The 18,747-nt window shown below is 41.9% G+C and overlaps 1 protein-coding gene across 3 annotated transcripts in view; it reads left to right on the forward strand.

Annotated features, from left to right (window-relative positions):
* Window positions 1–18,747, forward strand: part of NCAM2 (neural cell adhesion molecule 2) — a 393,282-nt gene that overhangs the window by 288,193 nt on the left and 86,342 nt on the right. For all 3 annotated transcript variants that reach the window (XM_075263468.1, XM_075263470.1, XM_075263471.1), the window contains exons 9-12: window positions 4,265–4,415; window positions 7,581–7,768; window positions 11,946–12,042; window positions 17,756–17,929. In XM_075263468.1, the coding sequence (XP_075119569.1) occupies window positions 4,265–4,415; window positions 7,581–7,768; window positions 11,946–12,042; window positions 17,756–17,929 (610 nt within the window). The remainder of the gene's footprint in view (window positions 1–4,264; window positions 4,416–7,580; window positions 7,769–11,945; window positions 12,043–17,755; window positions 17,930–18,747) is intronic.

Here is an 18,747-nt window from a genome sequence, read left to right on the forward strand (position 1 = left end):
AGTAAAATATAGCTTGGACAAAGTATTCTTGGGGAATATTCTGCCCAACAGTGACCTCCCTGTGCTCCTCCTTGCTTCCACTTTTGCCTCCAGCTGGTGTGTTGTCTATCCTGTGCAAAAGTGAAGGTAAGGATTAACTCCCTAAGACTGCGGCAATACAAATCACTCCGGACTCTTTATCTTAACTTCTTTTATCTCACTTACAGTGGAATGTTGTAAAAATAGAACCTAAAAAACAATGGCATGGCTGTATGTTCTACCCTCACCACTAGAGATGAGCGAGTAGTAATCGATCGAGTAGGTATTCGATCAAATACTACGGTATTCGAAATACTCGTACTCGATCGAGTACCACTCACTATTCGAATGGAAAAGTTCGATGCAGAAGCAGCATTGATTGGCCGAATGCTATACAGTCAGCCAATCAACGCTGATTCTTCTCCTACCTTTAGAAGTCTTCTCCATGCAGCTTCCCCACGGCGTCTTCCGGCTCTGAATTCACTCTGCCAGGCATCGGGCCTGGGCAGAGCTGACTGCGCATGTCTGCTTGTAGTGCGGGCATGCGCAGTCAGCTCTGCCCAGGCCCGATGCCTGGCAGAGTGAATTCAGAGCTGGGGGACGCTGCAAGGAGAAGACTTCTCAGAGGATCCAGCCCGACCCTCACTCGTGGACTTGGTAAGTGTAATTTGATCGAATGTTGCCTACCCCTGAAACGAGCATTTTCCCCCCATATAATAGGATTCAATATTCGATTCAAGTAGTCAAATATTGAGCGGCTACTCGAAACAAATATCGAACATTTTTACTGTTCGCTCATCTGTACTCACCACCAATAAAAAAGCAATAGTTTATTCAATACCTTATTGTAAATGCCAACATTGTTCTTATCTAAGCTACACGTTGACCTGCAAACACAAAGATAATAGAATAGAATAGAATCATGCAGAAAAATAAAGCAAAAAAAAAACTGTATGAACACAAGAGGAAAATGTTACTGGCCATGAAGTTAACCTTAGACACTAAGAGGATAAAATGGACTTAAAGGGGTTGTCCAGGAATTCTATCAAACTTAGAAGTGGCTGGAATGGGTATAAAACAAACTCCATTGTCCAGTCCCAGCCCCCGTTCCCTCCCATTCGGAGTCTCCATTGGCCAAGCAGAGAGGCTCACAAGACTGCTGAGATCCATCAGTAGCTTAGTGGTCTTTGGTAAAAGCTCGGTGACATCACTCAGTTACAGATTTAGACCATAAGTATCAATTTTTTTGAATATTTTTTCCCGTTTTAGGCCGTATAGGGACAAAAAAGTCTGCAGAGGAAAAGTCTGCAGCTTTATTTTTTGCTGCATTTCACTACTAAGCTTCTATTTTGGTTGCAGTTTTTTGAGCCAAACCCAGTAGTGGTTACCAATGGAATGGGAAGCTCTAATACTTCTATGACTTTGGCTGAGAAAACGCTGCAAAATCTTCAAAAAAAAAATTCATATTTTCCCCAATGTGGGGCTTCAGTCTTAACATGACTATTGGGTGATGGGGAAGGATAAAAAGCTATCAAGTTGCATCCAATGTCTCATTCTCCATGAACCATTACATTACGCTCCACGAGGCACTACTTCTCCATTTTTTTTGGGTCATTTATCTCCATTTTGCCCTCTTCTCATAACTACTAGGGTTGAGCAATCAGGATCGGCAAAGATCTGATACCTATCGGCGATCGAGTAAATTTCACAATTGCGATCGGGTTCCGATCCCACCTAAATAATAAAAAATAAAAAATAAAAAAAAAAAAAAAAATTGGGAACAGAATTCCAATCTTGATCGTTCAACTTACCTGCGCAGAAGTGCTGCCTCTGCTGCTCCCCATTCTTCTTGCTCCTCTTCTTTCTCCTTCACATGCCTTCAGAGTGCCCTGCGTGCCCCCGCCTCCCTAGACTAATTTTAGAAATGCTGGGAGAAGGCGGGGCTTGTGGCTCAGGAGAGTGTGGGCGGGTACTGGGAGGGGAGACGTGAGTGATGCACACTCTCCTAAGCCACAACAAGCCCTGTCTACTCCCATCATCTCTAACACTAGCCTAGGGAGGTGGGGGCACACACGAGGCTCTAAAGGCATGTCAATGAGAGAGGACCGGACCGAGAAGAATGGGGAGCGGCAGCGGATCTGTGCAGGTAAGTAGACACCGGGGGGGCTAAGTAGCCGGGGGATTTTTTCTTTAATCACTACACAGCGTGGAGTCCAAAAATTGAAACCATTTTTGGACTCCATGCTGTGTAGTGAATAGGATCATTTTTAAAATCCGATCTTCAATAATTAAAATAAATCGCATTGACTTGCATTGGGACCGGAATTGGGATCGGGTTCAGATGGAAAATGATCAGAAATCGGATTTTAAAAACAATCCTGAAATTGCAAGATCGGCTCAACCCTACTAACTACTTAATCGCTATTTTCTTACTTTCCTCTATTTCTATCCCTGAATATAAAAGTAAGAGCTACTAGTTAGTGATGAGCACTGAGACTATGGACACTTGCTAGAAGACACGTAAATTATGGATGGTCTTGTTTATATTTATGAAGGTTCTTGAAATATGTCTTGCCTGGAAGAATTAGATTTTTTTTCTCTTTCCTTATCTCTGCCACTATTATTTTATTCTAAATAGCCTTGGAAAAAATGCAAACGCGTAGAGATAGATGGATATATTATAACACACTCGGAAAAACTCATTTCTCAACAATTATTCTATATTATAGTCGAGGGCCATGCCAATAGAGATGCCCTTCTAGCTATTTCATTTCACATTAGCTAGGATTGTTGATTCACTTAGAATGAGGTTGTCAATTCTGGGCAAGGAGAAGAGCCATCAGTCAGACTGCATTCTTATCAAAGGTATTTAATAAGCCACCGCGCTTCCTTCCTAAAAACAGATTTACAGAATTCATTTTCTCTCTTGATAAAGCATTTTTATGAACTCCTGGGAACTATCTGCTGTGTAAAGACAGTACCGTGCAAAAGTTCTAGATAGGCATGGAATAAACGCTGCAAAACTAGAAGGGTTATTAGGTTATTTTTGGCAATTAACAAAATAAAATGAATGAAAGGAACAATCTAAATTCTATCAATATTTGATGTGACCTTTGCCCTTTGCCTTCCATCAGTTCTTCAGGGCACTTGGAGATGGTTTTTGAAGGAACTCGGCAGGGAGGTTGTTCCCGCCATCTTCTGTGGATGTAGGCTTGTCCAATCCTTCTGTCTCGTCATGTCATCCCAGACAGACTGGATTATGTTGAGATCAGTAATGGCCATATCATCACTTCCAGGCCACTCTTACCTTGCAGCATTGTTGTATGCCTTTACACAGTACACTAAATGGCATGGGAACATAAATGGCACGTTATTGAAATATGTCATGACTTTTGGTCCAACATTTGGAATTTGGGTGCTTCACTGGTCATCATCATCTTCATCATCTTCACTTGTTTTGTCTCAGGGCAGTGCTTTGAGTCGACCAACTGTACGGGAAAATACAGCCGAACACATTCAGTTGAATGGAGCGGTGCAGCATTTGCCCTGTACAGCAAGTACTTGTGAATTGTGAAGGGGCCACAGAGCTATTAATATTGGAAGGGATCAGTGGTAAAACATCTACTGGTCATAAAGTGGTGACATATCCTAGCTAAATGCCATTACTATATGAATAATATCCCTTTAGAGAGGACCTTTCACCATCTCCATCAACTCCAGTTCTTAGGCCTCGTTCACATCTGCGTCGGTACTCCGTTCAGGGGGAAGTCCACGTGGGGACCCTCTCCTGAATGTATTGGCAAGCGGTGTGCAGTGAAAGCACACGGACCCCATAGACTATAATGGGGTCTGAGGGGCCGCACGGTGGCTCAGTGGTTAGCACTGCAGCCTTGCAGCGCTGGAGTCCTGGTGTTCAAATCCCGCCATGGGCAAAAAAAACATCTGCAAGGAGTTTGTATGTTCTCCCCGTGTTTGCATGGATTTCCATCCCATATTCCAAAAAAATGTCAGGAAGGGGTTAAATGAGAGTGTGAGCTATCCATTGGAGACAACTCTCCATCCAGGATCCTAGAGAAGGGTCTCTGACCTCATTAACTGCTCATAATGAATGCATTTTAATTAGATTGTATTAAATTTATTGCCTATCTACGACCTAAGTTGTGATGCCCTCATAGATTGTGCCTGGACGTGCTGATTAGTAACGGGATATCTCTGCATTTATTATCTTTACATACAATGTTAACAGAGCCAAGACGATCGTATAGAAAGTATAGGACACCACGGGAAGTCCTCCCTGCGCATTAGAAGCGTGATGTTATCCGACGCGGGAAGATATGACTGCGAAGCAGCCAGCAGAATTGGTGGCCATCAGAAGAGCATGTATCTCAATGTAGAATGTAAGTTGGGAAGTGATTTCTATGTTGTGCAGTAATTGTTATAAAGATATATTAATATGATCAATTCCCCCCCCCCCCAAAAAAAAAAAAAGGAAAACATGGGTAGTAGGGGAAGCAGAACAGTAACAATGATCAAGTAGAGTTGGGGCATTTTGTCTTAGCCTATTGCATCTATGGAAGGCTAGGACTAGATGGAGATTTGAGTCATGTTGCTTCCAATACATAGAAGTTGATGGAGTTTCATTATATTTGCAAGAGTAACTCTAGCCATGGAATTTTTAGGTTATTGATTTAATGAGCGAAAATCCAGCCTAGAAAACTGTTATTTTGTAAATGATTAAGATGAATATGAGAAACTATGTAAGATATCTTATCATCTGTTCTCATCTCCTTCCTGCTAAACTGCTCAATTCACTGAGACATCCCACTACACCGAAGACTCATAGACAGATCAGGTTACCTACAGTAGAAGTCTATGGAGAAGGGAGGGGACAAGAGAAGGATCACAGTCAGAGGGAAACAAGCACAGACACAGAACTGTAAGGTTTAGCACAATACTAGCAGGGTTTTTTTTTAAATCAGGTTTTAGCAATATAGATGGGAATTATGATCTGGTGAGAGCTCTCTGCTTCACACCCTCTCACTTCTCCTCCTCCCCCTCCCCTTTCCAAAGACTGTCTATCTTCACTAAAGATGGACCTGAGCAGTGAATTCAGCAGTTTAACAGGCAGAAGAGAAGCAGTAAATAGAACAATTTAACAGGTGATAGAAAAAAAATTTCTCTGCTAAGATATGTTAAAAAGCTTGTTATATTCACCTGATCTTTTCATCTGCAAAAAATGATGCAGTAGTTACTATATAAGTAAATATTTCCCTGGGAAGTCTATTCATATTCCTCCAGAAAAGAAGTGTCTCTGCAGGCAGCACTAGAAAGGAACAGCGCTTCAGGCAAATGTCTCTGGTTTGGCCCATAATTCAGCTCATATTTGCAGATGCTTTAAGAAGCTGGACAACGTTTTAATGAACTCCTTTAAAGGGGTCATCCACTTTCAGACCAATATTGAGAGACAAATGTTATTGTTTGTATCAATTCATTATGGTTTATTAGACCTCTGCTTGCGGTCATATATTCCGCTTACTTCCAGTGGATACAAATCAGTCCATGGTCATGTGATATACAGTCCACGGTCATGTGATATACAGTCCACGGTCATGTGATATACAGTCCACGGTCATGTGATATACAGTCCACGGTCATGTGATATACAGTCCACGGTCATGTGATGTACAGTCCACGGTCATGTGATGTACAGTCCACGGTCATGTGATGTACAGTCCACGGTCATGTGATGTACAGTCCACGGTCATGTGATGTACAGTCCACGGTCATGTGATGTACAGTCCACGGTCATGTGATGTACAGTCCACGGTCATGTGATGTACAGTCCACGGTCACGTGATGTACAGTCCACGGTCACGTGATGTACAGTCCACGGTCACGTGATGTACAGTCCACGGTCACGTGATGTACAGTCCACGGTCACGTGATGTACAGTCCACGGTCACGTGATGTACAGTCCACGGTCACGTGATGTACAGTCCACGGTCACGTGATGTACAGTCCACGGTCACGTGATGTACAGTCCACGGTCACGTGATGTACAGTCCACGGTCACGTGATGTACAGTCCACGGTCACGTGATGTACAGTCCACGGTCACGTGATGTACAGTCCACGGTCACGTGATGTACAGTCCACGGTCACGTGATGTACAGTCCACGGTCACGTGATGTACAGTCCACGGTCACGTGATGTACAGTCCACGGTCACGTGATGTACAGTCCACGGTCACGTGATGTACAGTCCACGGTCACGTGATAGACAAAGGTGCACAGCTCGCTACAGACACAACACAGTAATCAAACATCTGTCTGGTAACGAGCTTTGCACCTGTGTGTATATCACATGATCATGGACCATAGCAAAAAACAACCATGGACTGTATATCACATGACCAGAGACTTTATATAACTCGACCATGCATTGATTTTTATCCTATTGCTATTAAACAGAATGAATGACAGTATGCAAAATATTTGTGAGGTTCAACTGGCAGTTTCCGAATACATCCAACTCGAAGTTGCCATTATTTAACTCTTCAGTTTCCTTCACCTCCCTTGGGTTCTGGCACGATCCTCTTCCAGCCTCCTGAATGATGTCAGGGATCACTGAGGCCCAGTAACACACATGAGTCACGTTGGTATAATGGCACATAGACACAAGTGTTGTTACGCCAGTGTAACTAGTTCATGGGTGGACAGCCCCAAAAATTTTGTTCTGTTGAGCCAGAAATTTTTGTAAAATTTCTGTCGAGAGCCCATTTGCCTTGCCCTATGTATATGCCATTATGGCACATTATACTGTATGAAGGGGCCACTGTAGAACAGTATATTGTGTATAGAGGCCACTATGGAGGGCCGCTATGGGACATTATTCTGCCACAGGGATCTTCATCATAAGGAATGGGGGCAAGCTTTCTAAACAGCTTGATGCCCATGGTAAACTTAACCCACCCCTGTAATCAAGGAAAGTGTTTTATAAAGTAAAAAACCCCAGCATTTTACTCCTTGTATGGGGGGTATGGAGTCAATGTCTGTAATAGGAGAGAGGACGCATGGGACTGTAGTTCTTTACATGATTAATCCTGCTAACTGCAAGCCCTAGTAGCATTACAACAAAGGTGCAGCACAGAGCTTGGCAATATCACAAATATTAAAAATGCTAAAAAAAAAAAAAAAAATCTATTGATGTATGGTGGCATCCCCCCAGTAAACTTGTTGTTGTTGTTTTAGCTTAGGACTATGTAACACATACTGCACTCATTGCTTTCTTACATTGATCAGCACCCCGAGACCTGTTTTTGTGGGGACTCTGACACCTCATATTGTAGCTTTGTTGATTTCGACAGATAATTGTACTTTGTGTTCCTTCCTAGTTTCTTATTTTCCCTTGCACATTTTATCAAGCTTTTTCTCTTCTTTTTGCCAGAGCCTGATCCAATCTAATATTGCAGTTTCATCTACAATTGTGACAAATCAATTTAAATGTTCCAAAGCAAAAAGTAATTCATTTGTAATATTCATTGCAAACTTTGTCTTCCAACAGATGCACCAAAATTTATTTCAAATCAAACCATCTATTATTCCTGGGAAAACAATCCAATTAATATCAGTTGTGATGTTATTTCCAACCCGCCGTCATCAATTTTCTGGAGCAGAGAAAAAATTCTGTTACCTGCGCGGAATATAACGAATATAAAGACCTACAGGGATGGAAAGAAGATTCTGTTAGAGGTGAGAAGAAGTCTAAGACACAATATAGGTGCAGCATTTGTGAGAAAGGATATGGAGGAGATTTATTATTCAATTTGGCCACGTTCATGTCATAAAATGGCGCAAACCTTGGGTTGGTAAGTTTTTGACTGCCACTTGGAACAAAAATGTGTCATTTTTATGCTGCCATTGTAGTTTCCTGGCATAAATGATGCCCGATATAATGATGCCCGATCCCCCCCCAATTAATGAGTTGAATGGATTTTCGCACATTGACTTCCAACCATTGGGGTTTCCATTGAAAAAATGTTTAGCTCTTCATGTAGCATCTCCACTGGGGATAAGACTCCCCCATTATTCCCATTGGTGAGGTTCTAGTTGGTTGGACCTTACCAATCTTCAAGCTATCCCATATTCTATGGATAGTTTATAACTTAAGTCATGCATGTCCCTCTAATGTCACAAAATGACAATGGCACATGCAGTGAAGTCATAGTAGGTATATAAACATGGAACGTCAAAAGATAAAGTTATTACACACAATGGTGTCACCATATGGAAATAATGTGTAGTGATGTCACAGAATAGAATAATAAGCCGGAATGCAGAAATGTCATTGTAATAATACAAAAAAAATACATGTTTTCACATGTAAAAATACATGTGAAAACTAAGGCAGTGATGTCACAGCACAAGGCTAATGTACAGGGTAATAAAGCCAAGGGATAATTCACACCGTGCTGACATGGGATAGGATACTAAATACAGTGATGTCATAGCTAAAGGCTGAAGGTGAAAATACACATTAGATTACTAACAGATGAACCTGCAGAGGGGACAATGTTTATAGGGGATTTTGACTCTCCCCTGAGGAAAAATGCCTTAAGAAGGTGGATCTAGAATTATGTTTTTTACAAACCTGATCCTTTTGTTCTCAGGGGACATAAGAGGTGCTTGACATCTACCTACTCCCTCCTGCCCATTACGAACACATGCACATATCACCAAACTCATATGTATTCGGTGGGTACATAGCCATATTAAAGTATATCAGTCACCAGAACCCAACATAGCTCCCTAGCCCTGCAGATAGATAGGTTAGTGTCACCAGACCCAGCATATCACCCCAGCCCTGCAGATAGATAGGTTAGTGTCACCAGAACCAGTATATCACCCCAGTCCTGCAGATAGATAGGTTAGTGTCACCAGACCCAGCATATCACCCCAGCCCTGCAGATAGATAGGTTAGTGTCACCAGAACCAGCATATCACCCCAGCCCTGCAGATAGGTTAGTGTTATCAGAACCAGCATATCATCCCAGCCCTGCAGATAGATAGGTTAGTGTCACCAGAACCAGCATATCACCCCAGCCCTGCAGATAGATAGGTTAGTGTCACCAGAACCAGTATATCACCCCAGTCCTGCAGATAGATAGGTTACTGTCACCAGGACCAGCATATCACCCCAGCCCTGCAGATAGGTTAGTGTCACCAGAACCAGTATATCACCCCAGCCCTGCAGATAAATAGGTTAGTGTCACCAGAACCAGTATATCACCCCAGTCCTGCAGATAGATAGGTTAGTGTCACCACAACCAGTATATCACCCCAGCCCTGCAGATAGATAGGTTAGTGTCACCAGAACCAGTATATCACCCCAGTCCTGCAGATAGATAGGTTAGTGTCACCAGAACCAGTATATCACCCCAGTCCTGCAGATAGATAGGTTACTGTCACCAGACCCAGCATATCACCCCAGTCCTGCAATAGATAGGTTAGTGTCACCAGACCTCAGCATATCACCCCAGCCCTGCAGATAGATAGGTTAGTGTCACCAGAACCAGCATATCACCCCAGCCCTGCAGATAGATAGGTTAGTGTCACCAGAACCTGCGTATCACCCCAGCCCTGCAGATAGATAGGTTACTGTCACCAGACCCAGCATATCACCCCAGTACTGCAGATAGATAGGTTAGTGTCACCAGAACCAGCATATCACCCCACTCCTGCAGATAGATAGGTTACTGTCACCAGACCCACTATATCACCCCAGTCCTGCAGATAGATAGGTTACTGTCACCAGACCCACTATATCACCCCAGTCCTGCAGAGATGGGCTTGTTGTATAAATTCAAAATTGTTGCTTTTACATTTTTTTTATTTATCCATATTTTTTACGCATCGGTCAATGACCCATAAATTGACCACTTTGACTATTTTCTTTTCCTTCTACATGAATTTGGATTTTGTTCTCTAGGTTATTTCTCGGCCAATTTCTCTTAAAATGGGCTACATTCAACTTCTTGGATATTCCGTGCTCTCAATTTTGTTAGTGCCAGTAAGAATTAAGAGTTTTTGTCCCATTAATCATCAAAGGTCTTTGGACCTAGCAGACTAAACAAACATTTATCAAGCTGTAAGTCATAAAGCCGTGTTCAGATATTTGTAGATACACTGTATAATCACTGGCGTATTCATTATTCATGGCGCTGTTTTATTTTCTTTGAGTAGTACAATGTCTCAGATGACAAACATGATATATTTATTGAAATTAACACGCTACCACTATGTTCCTTACTTAGCTTGAATCAACTTTATTACTCTTCAAAGACAAGATTAATATCAAAAGTCAGCAGTATTTTAGTTTTTTTTATTCTGATTTATGTTTAATCTGTTTTTATTAGAATTTGGCTAAGCAGAAAACGATAGAGTAGCAGAATACAGTTACACACAATGGATCACAACACATCGATTGCAGGAAATAAGCCAGAGTTCTAAGTAAGAGGTGGTAGAAGAAACATCTTGTAGTACTAATAAATATAGGGATATATGACAGAGGATTGGTGGATATGCTAAGAATTGGAAGGATGGTAATGGTCTATCATACATGTAGATATTATGATCAGTGAGATATGGATCCAGTGTGCTATCAATCCGGTTTGTGTCTATTGCAAGGTGTGGATAAGATATGGGTAGGGAGTTGTTTGTTCTCCAGAGTAGTAATAGGAGACTGGTGTACCCTGAAATTTGCCTTTACCTTTATTTTAGAGCCACCATTCGGGCATTAACAGTTATCCCCCTTTTTCATATATTCATTGGATTAAGTTGTGTTCTGCCGTGTGATGAGGCTTCCTGAAATACTGTACAAAACATAACTCTTAGGGTATCCCCTTTATAAAATTCACAGTAAATCAGTAATAAGTAAGATGTGCAGTAGAGTACTTACTGCACTCTGCTGATACCAACATACACATGTGGACACAACATCCTGTGCCAAGATGGAGTACTGGGTCTACTTAAAGGGATTCTACCACTAAATCGGTATTTTTTTGTGCTTTAGACGTCGGAATAGCCTTTAGAAAGGCTATTCGTCTCTTACCTTTAGACGTGGTCTCTGTGCCGCCGTTCCTTAGAAATACTGGTTTTTACTGGTATGCAAATTAGTTTTCTTGCGGCAAAGGGGGTGGGCCCAGTGCTCAAACAGTGATGGGAGCGTCCCTACTGCTGCCAGAGAACTCTCTCCAGCGATGCTTCAATCTTCAGCTGCATCCTCCGCTTCTCTCATCACTGCACAGATCGCTGGTCTGGTCCCCACTGTTCCCGCTCTTCTCGCTCCTCTTCTCTCTCCTCTTCTCTCTCCTCTTCTCACCTCGCTGCCCCCACCTCCCAGGTTAGTGTTACAGACCTAGGAAGAAGGTGGGGCTTGTGGCTTAGAGTGCGGGCGGGTACCTGTACCCACCCACACTCTCCTAAGCCACAAGCCCCACCTTCTTCCTAGGTCTGTAACACTAACCTGGGAGGCAGGGGCACCGAGGTGAGAAGAGGAGTGAGAACAGTGGGGACCGGACCAGCAGCAGCGGATCTGTGCAGGTAAGTGGACACCAGGGGGGAATAAGTAGCAAGATTATTTTTTTAAATCACTACACAGCGTGGAGTCTAGCAATTAAAGTGTTCCATTTTTAGACTCCATGCTGTGTAGTGAATAGGATCGTTTTTAAAATCCAATCTTCAATTATTAAAAAAATCCCATTGACTTGCATTGGGATTGGAATTGGGATCGGAATCGGGTTCGAATGGAAAATGATCGGAAATCGGATTTTAAAACAATCCTGAAATCTCAAGATCGGCTCAACCCTAATTGTAACATTTTAATGTATAACGTTTTCAGTTTTAATTTCTATTATTTCTGTTCTTTCAGATAACTCCAATATCAGACAACGACTTTGGACGATACAACTGTACAGCGATCAATTCAATAGGATCCAGGATTCAGAAATACGTCCTTACATTGGCCGGTATGTGCAGTGTGATTCTTATATTATCGCCTTTTATGAGGATTATTCACGTTCTTTGCCGTAAGAGAAATAACTTTGCCAGTCACTCAGGAAATGCTTATGGCCTCATGTTTGTTGTGTGTTTCATTCTTACACATGACTACAATTGTTGTATTTTGACAGTCTAGGATATGGGTTAAATTGAGTGAATGATTTTCTAAATTCTAACTTGTTTAATATGTATAGTGTAAAGCTGTGCTCGGAAAACAGACGCACATGGCTCGGCAGGAGAAACAGTTCACCAGTCATCTGATTCTCACATCCAACCATAGGATATTGTTCTCATGCTTTTCGCTAGCAGGTCAAGCACAGTGTAGAGAGTAAGACTATCTTACGATTACTTTACAGAATAGCTGTATATATATAACATGCTTTAGTGAAAGTAGAAAGTCCAACATGACTTTGTGGGAGTTGTAGTTTTGCACCATCTGGAAAGCCATGGATGGGAGACCAATATTTCCATCTTAGATATTTACATAAATGCCTGAGCCACCTCTTCGACCTGCACCACATGGTTGTGCACTTGCCTCTTCATGATATAGCGTCCAAACACATGGCTTCCTCCATTCTCTTCTATGACAGGTACTGTACAAACACGGTCAGGCTTGGTGGAATAGATATCAAAGAATCCCCAGGGGAATAATACTTTAATGAAATGTCGATATGCAAATTTTTTTTTTTCCCTCCGGAGATAATCCTTTAATAGTCCCATCATGGGGAAATACAGTGTGATACAGAAGCATGGATAATACAGTGATATACTACAAGAAAGCAAAAAAGAAGGGCGGCACCGAGCCGACCTTGGTGTAGTATTTTTTGAATCAAAAAGTCAGGGTAAGCAGAAACAAATGGCCGCTCACCTGATGGGGTTGTGTGAGACACAACCACCTCTATAGTGTATCTTAGGAATGGATGGCACAGGTAAACGTAGGCGGCAGCTGGATATACGTCTGGGAGACGTCAAGGCAACGATATTGGGGGTGGACCCTCTCACTCGAGGGGAGAACAGAAGAACCGCGCTCGCCCGGGTAAATCAACAAACTTTATTTGCACAACGCATTTTGAGCCTATCTTGCTCTTTCTCAAGTGCATACAGATAACCTTCCCACAGTGGATGATGGGAAGTCATAGCAACTAAAAGAAGATTTCAGGATCATTTAGTTCTCTGTGCAGAGTGATTTTCACTATGTCTGATGTTGATTATACAGCCTGACCGCGGTTCGAAGGAAGGATGTTCGATCACGCTTCTTCTCACATTTGGGGTGAAGCAGTCGGTCACTGACAGTACTGCCAAGTGCTGTCATGGTCTAAGTCCCTACCATTCCATTGACCCTCTTTATGATGCCATTTGATACCTTTGCATAGGTCTAAATTCTGCACAAGATGAAATCAGATGGAACATGGCATACTATTTCTTCTAGGAATGAGCAAACTGGTTATTAAAATAAAACAGGTTCATTACAAATTTTCCAAAATAACCTAAAATTTTAGGGGTTCACAACCCATTAACCAGCACTTTGCTCTAGGGTCTCTTCAGACCTCAGTATATAATAAGCAGACACACAGGTACAAAAACAAAGCAAACAGTCTTTCTAAACCTCACAAATATTTCTGAATAGATCACTAATTTCTTACATGTGAATTGTAGTAAAGATCCTTCACGAAGAATCTCTGTATTCCGCATGTGGATGTACAGTGTGAGCCCGCAGATTTCTATAGCTGTGGAATGGCTATGTGCCCTTGATTTTCAATTTTCAACTAAATTTAGCGTGTTAGAGCCATGCATGGTTGTGAAAGTATTGGAAGAGAATGGGGCTAATTTTGGTTTCCCTGTTAACATAATATGTAATCATCATTATATAAGTATTTATCAGGATCCAAAAAAAAAAAAAATCGAAATATTGTGTCAAGCATTGACAATGTGGGGCATATGAGGGGCGCCCCACATTAGTATCATTGTCCATATACATTGGAGCATTATTTCGGTTCTATCTGTGGGGTGCATAGTATAGAGCAGGAGGAGCTGAACATAAGATATATAGTCTTGTGTGAAAGATTCAGTACAAAGAGTATTTTATTCATGTCCTATAAACCTCTACTATTTAGGAGTCCAGTTTAGGAGTAGGGTTGACGATCGGAAATGATCGGATTCCGATTGGCGATCGAGCAAATTTCACAACCGGGATCGACTGGAAAACGATCGGAAACAAAATTTTAAAATTGATCCTGAAATCTCAAAATCGGCTCAAACCTATTTAGGAGTCCTAGATTGCCCGCTAACTCTATGTGCACACTAAAACAAGCAAGCTATCAGTCACCAAAGAAGATCAACTAGACTGAGAAACAAAGAAAACAAAATGTATTAATGTGGAGTTGTCACCAGGTCTCAAAAGCCCACAAACATACCCCATCAAATAGGCACTGTAACACTGAGAATTGTTTTGTTTATCCAAATCCGTTCAGCTATTCCAAAGTTATAAGCCCTGTTAATCTCGATACATGACTAGTCCCGTGGAGGGTAACATTACATGGCACACAGTACAGAGACCCCACCCCCAGAGTAACTACAGTGTTACCACCCACATAGCTAGACCCTAATTTGCATCAACATTAAAAAAGGGCTTATATCTTTGGAGCGGCTGCACTGATTTGAGTAAACAACACCAAAATAACCAAGGTAACAATGCCAACCAGATTCTCTACGCCCTCGGGCTTTTCAGACTTCTTTAAAATAAAAAAAAAATACAAGTTATACTGAATATTTTCTAACTAACCTATACTGTATAATAGCCTGCGCATCTCCTCCTGCTCTATAACATGCTACATACAGACACCAGGTCCCCTTTAAACGTGTTCTGTTGGTTGTTCATCTTTGGGTTATATCACAGAACAATAATAAATTCTCACTTGTGGGAAATGACGGAAATAGATCTAGTCTTTTGTTGGTAGGATACAATATAAAGCCTGGATTGTATTAGATTTTTTTTTATTTCCATTGGATTTTGGCACAGAAGACAGCAATAATTTCCGCCAGACAAGTCATAAGGGAGCACTGGAGCTCCTCATGATGGTTTGCTGTTCGTTCTGAAGTAGGTCATTGTATCGCTCTGATCTTTATGGAGTATCTATTATTACAAAAGGTTTATTAGATGTAGAGCTGCCTGAAGAATTGTGTGAAAACAGTTTATTTCGAGTGTTTTTCCTTCCTTCTGTTGTTTTCTGTAAATGTACATTTTCTGTCTCCGGTCGATGGCTGTGATGTTAGTGGTGGTGGATGATTTTAGGCAGATACTCTTACTCCCCTCTCACAGCATAAATCCTGCATTGAGACATTAAAGGGGAAATACCATGGTTGCACCTCTTCGTTAGATCCATGTTTGTTTTGTTTTTTTGGTGACTGATGAAATTTCTAAACAAATACAGAAATAATGCAGGGACATGAAGAAGGTCTCACTTTCTACTAGAGAGACATATTAAAAGGTTTTGTACAGATATATTGTTAGGACGGTGCGGCCAAGGGATTAGGGTCGCAGAATGTTCCATTGTTTCAGCCCAGTCCAGCATGACTGGGGTTAATTCCCTTCCAAATGATGGGCGTGATCAGTCTGCTGACTCACAGTGGTGTCAGCCTATGAGCACCTGGCTTGGGCCCCTGGGCTGGGTGTTCATGACCACCTTCCCTCCATTTAAGGAGGCAGGTTGGGGCAGCCCAGTGCTCTAGTCTCAATTGCATTTTGTGCACGTTAGTGCAAGACACTAGTTTGGCAGCAAGCTGCCTTAGTTAGGCAGGTAGCTAGAATCTCCACCCTTTACTTAAAATTGTGGGAATCTCCTCCCTACTTAGTATTGTGGGTATCTCCTACCTTAGGCAGGCTGCTACCTGTGGTGCTCCACAGCAAGTGGCTGTGGTGGGAGCGGCCCAGTAAGCTACTGGGAGCATACAGTCATTAGTTAGTTTGTGTTTGGTCTTGCAGTGGAGTAACTGCAAGACTTTATAATTCATTTGTGGCTGCTCTGTCCTGCAGAGATCTTATCTATTTAGTTTCAGTTTGTACCCCGATGGTGTTGCAGCCCGGCAGTGACATTTACTGTCGGGTCTTATTCACACCAGGGTAGCTCCGTGGTTCAGAGCCCAGTTGGGCTCCACAATATATTTATTATTTAGTTTTTTTTTATATAGTATCCTGCCGACCGTAACACATATCCATCCTTTTCCATAAACATTGCTAAGGACTCCATTTTCCCTAGAATCAAATTGAATAAATTGTAACGACATTCTAGCAAAACGCATGACAAGCTGCAACACAAATCCTAACCACTAGGTGGCAACCTATAGACATGTACAACATAAACAATGCCCAACAGGGTACTGTAAAATCATGTTTATTTTTAAAAGCTGGTAGAGATTTGTTTCACGAATAGGTGTGCGGTCCGTTCACCTGTTTCATTTCAGCCCAATTCAGAACTGTTCTCCAGACCCCAGAACATAGTAAGGGGAGGCCCATGGGAGGTGTATAAATATAATACATATTTTGTACTCACCTATCTCATCTCTCTTGGGCCTCTTTGCAGTATCCGGAGGGATTTGAAGACACCCCAGAGTATAATAGTGGATCATGGGTGGAAAACCCAAAACCTTTGAAAGGTTTGGGATGAGTCAGGTTGTTGTGGATTGGTTTGCTGGATTTTGAGCCAAGAGGAAAGGCACATCTACAATAATTACAACTAATACATATTTATGTAAAATATTTTATACCAATAAGTACATATATGTGCTCCTTACTTGTCCTGTTAGTTGGATATGTCCAGATATGTATATCACAGATTAAGCAGCTTTTCTAAACCACATAGTTTTGTTGTCACATACTTCCATACCTACTATACCGTTTGTGTGTATATGTGACCACTAGGGATGGACAAACCTTGCAAGATTTGTTTAGCGAATATCCTCCAGCTTAACTCATCCGTTTAGTTTTGGCCTGAACTTGTTTGGTCTGAAGAGGACATGCTATTATTAGACTCTAGGGAGTTTCTTCAGACTCCAGAACGTAATAAGAGGAGGCCCAGGGAATGGGTGGAAAAATAAAAACAATCAACCCTCCCTCATCTCTACTAGGTTGCATTGCATCATCCAGTGTTCTCTCCCATGTCTTCCAGTCTTAACCAGTGGTCATATGGGGTGCAATGAAGTCATGATGCCTTCATATGACTTTGAGGCCCATTTATAAGCCTCATTAGATCCTTGGGTCGCTGATGTCACCTAGGAGGCCAGAAGAGGTTGGAAAAGGCCCAGGAGGGAACACAGGATGGCATAAGGGAGACCAGAAGAGGTGAAGGAAGGTGAGTTTGACTATTATTTTGTCCACACCACCCCTGGGCTACCAATTATTATACTCTGACTGGTTGGCAAACCCTAAATCTTGGCAAACCCAAGATTTTTGGATAATTTGTTATGAACCCGGCTCATTACAAATTGGTTTGTTTATCTCTAGTAACCACCAAATGGAGAAAGGGTGAATTGCAGCCTCGTAAGGCAATTCTTAGTATGTGAGTGTGTGATGGTGAAGGTCTATCGATATATCGACATTTTAAGGAGTTTGCCCCAATGTTATTTTGCTTGTAAACTTGCTACAGTATTTGTATTTATATGCCTAGATGTTTTTGTGTCTCGTAGATGTGCCTTCCAGTCCACACGGATTACGAGTAATAGAACTGTCACAGACCTATGCCAAAATCTTTTTCAATAAGCCGGACTCGCATGGCGGCGTTCCGATTCATCACTATCAAATGGATTTTAAAGAAGTGTCTTCGGATACTTGGAAAGTTGTCCATTCGCATGGCACACAAAGTGAGTAATCTTGCTGACTGGGGTTTCTAAGGACAAGGACTTCTATTTAGACATGTTTTACTCTATTGGGATTAAGCTATACCTTTACTGGAATTATGGGACCTAGGCCAACCTCCATTATCCCAGCTGGCACAATTCAGTCAAGTAGGTAACATTTTCTTGACATTCGCCAAGCACAGACTTGTATATTAGAATAGCAGATAGAGAAGAGTCATTCATCATTCCACAGTACACGTTTCCACTACCATATACCGGCAGTGGCATTGTTGTGCTTTACATCATTTCATTTTATGCTTGGCATTATGACTGGTGATGTAAGGCTTGCCTGTGTCTGCTCGGCCATGACATGAAGCTCCTTGTGGGCCACAGTTTCTTTACTGACGTTGGTTCTCCACAGTTTTTGTGTCAACAGAGTGTTAGATACTTTTTTGCTCCTCCACTCTTGGCCATCCTACTCTGAATCTGTAATATTTAAAGGGATTTTCCAGGCATTATCCGTTGATGACCTGTTACAGATTAGTGGGGGGTTCAATATCTACTGAGTGTTGCTTACACTTCACAAGTCATGTCCATAGCTGGGAATCTGTTCCTTTTGGGATAGAAATACTAATTTGGCAATAAACGCCGCATCGTGTTAATAGGCTTATTAACTGAGTCATGCATGATGTTAAGGGGGCTGCCTCTAGAGGGCGGCGTACAGAGTGCACTGTTCTCTAAATTAGATCCTGGAGAATAGATTTGCATATTTTTTACCAAGTCGTGTGATGTCACATTCATCAGTTGCATGGCCTGTTTGCAGATCTGTCCCATTCAATTGA

The sequence above is a fragment of the Leptodactylus fuscus genome, chromosome 2 (assembly GCF_031893055.1).
Source record: "Leptodactylus fuscus isolate aLepFus1 chromosome 2, aLepFus1.hap2, whole genome shotgun sequence".
NCBI lineage: Eukaryota > Metazoa > Chordata > Amphibia > Anura > Leptodactylidae > Leptodactylus > Leptodactylus fuscus.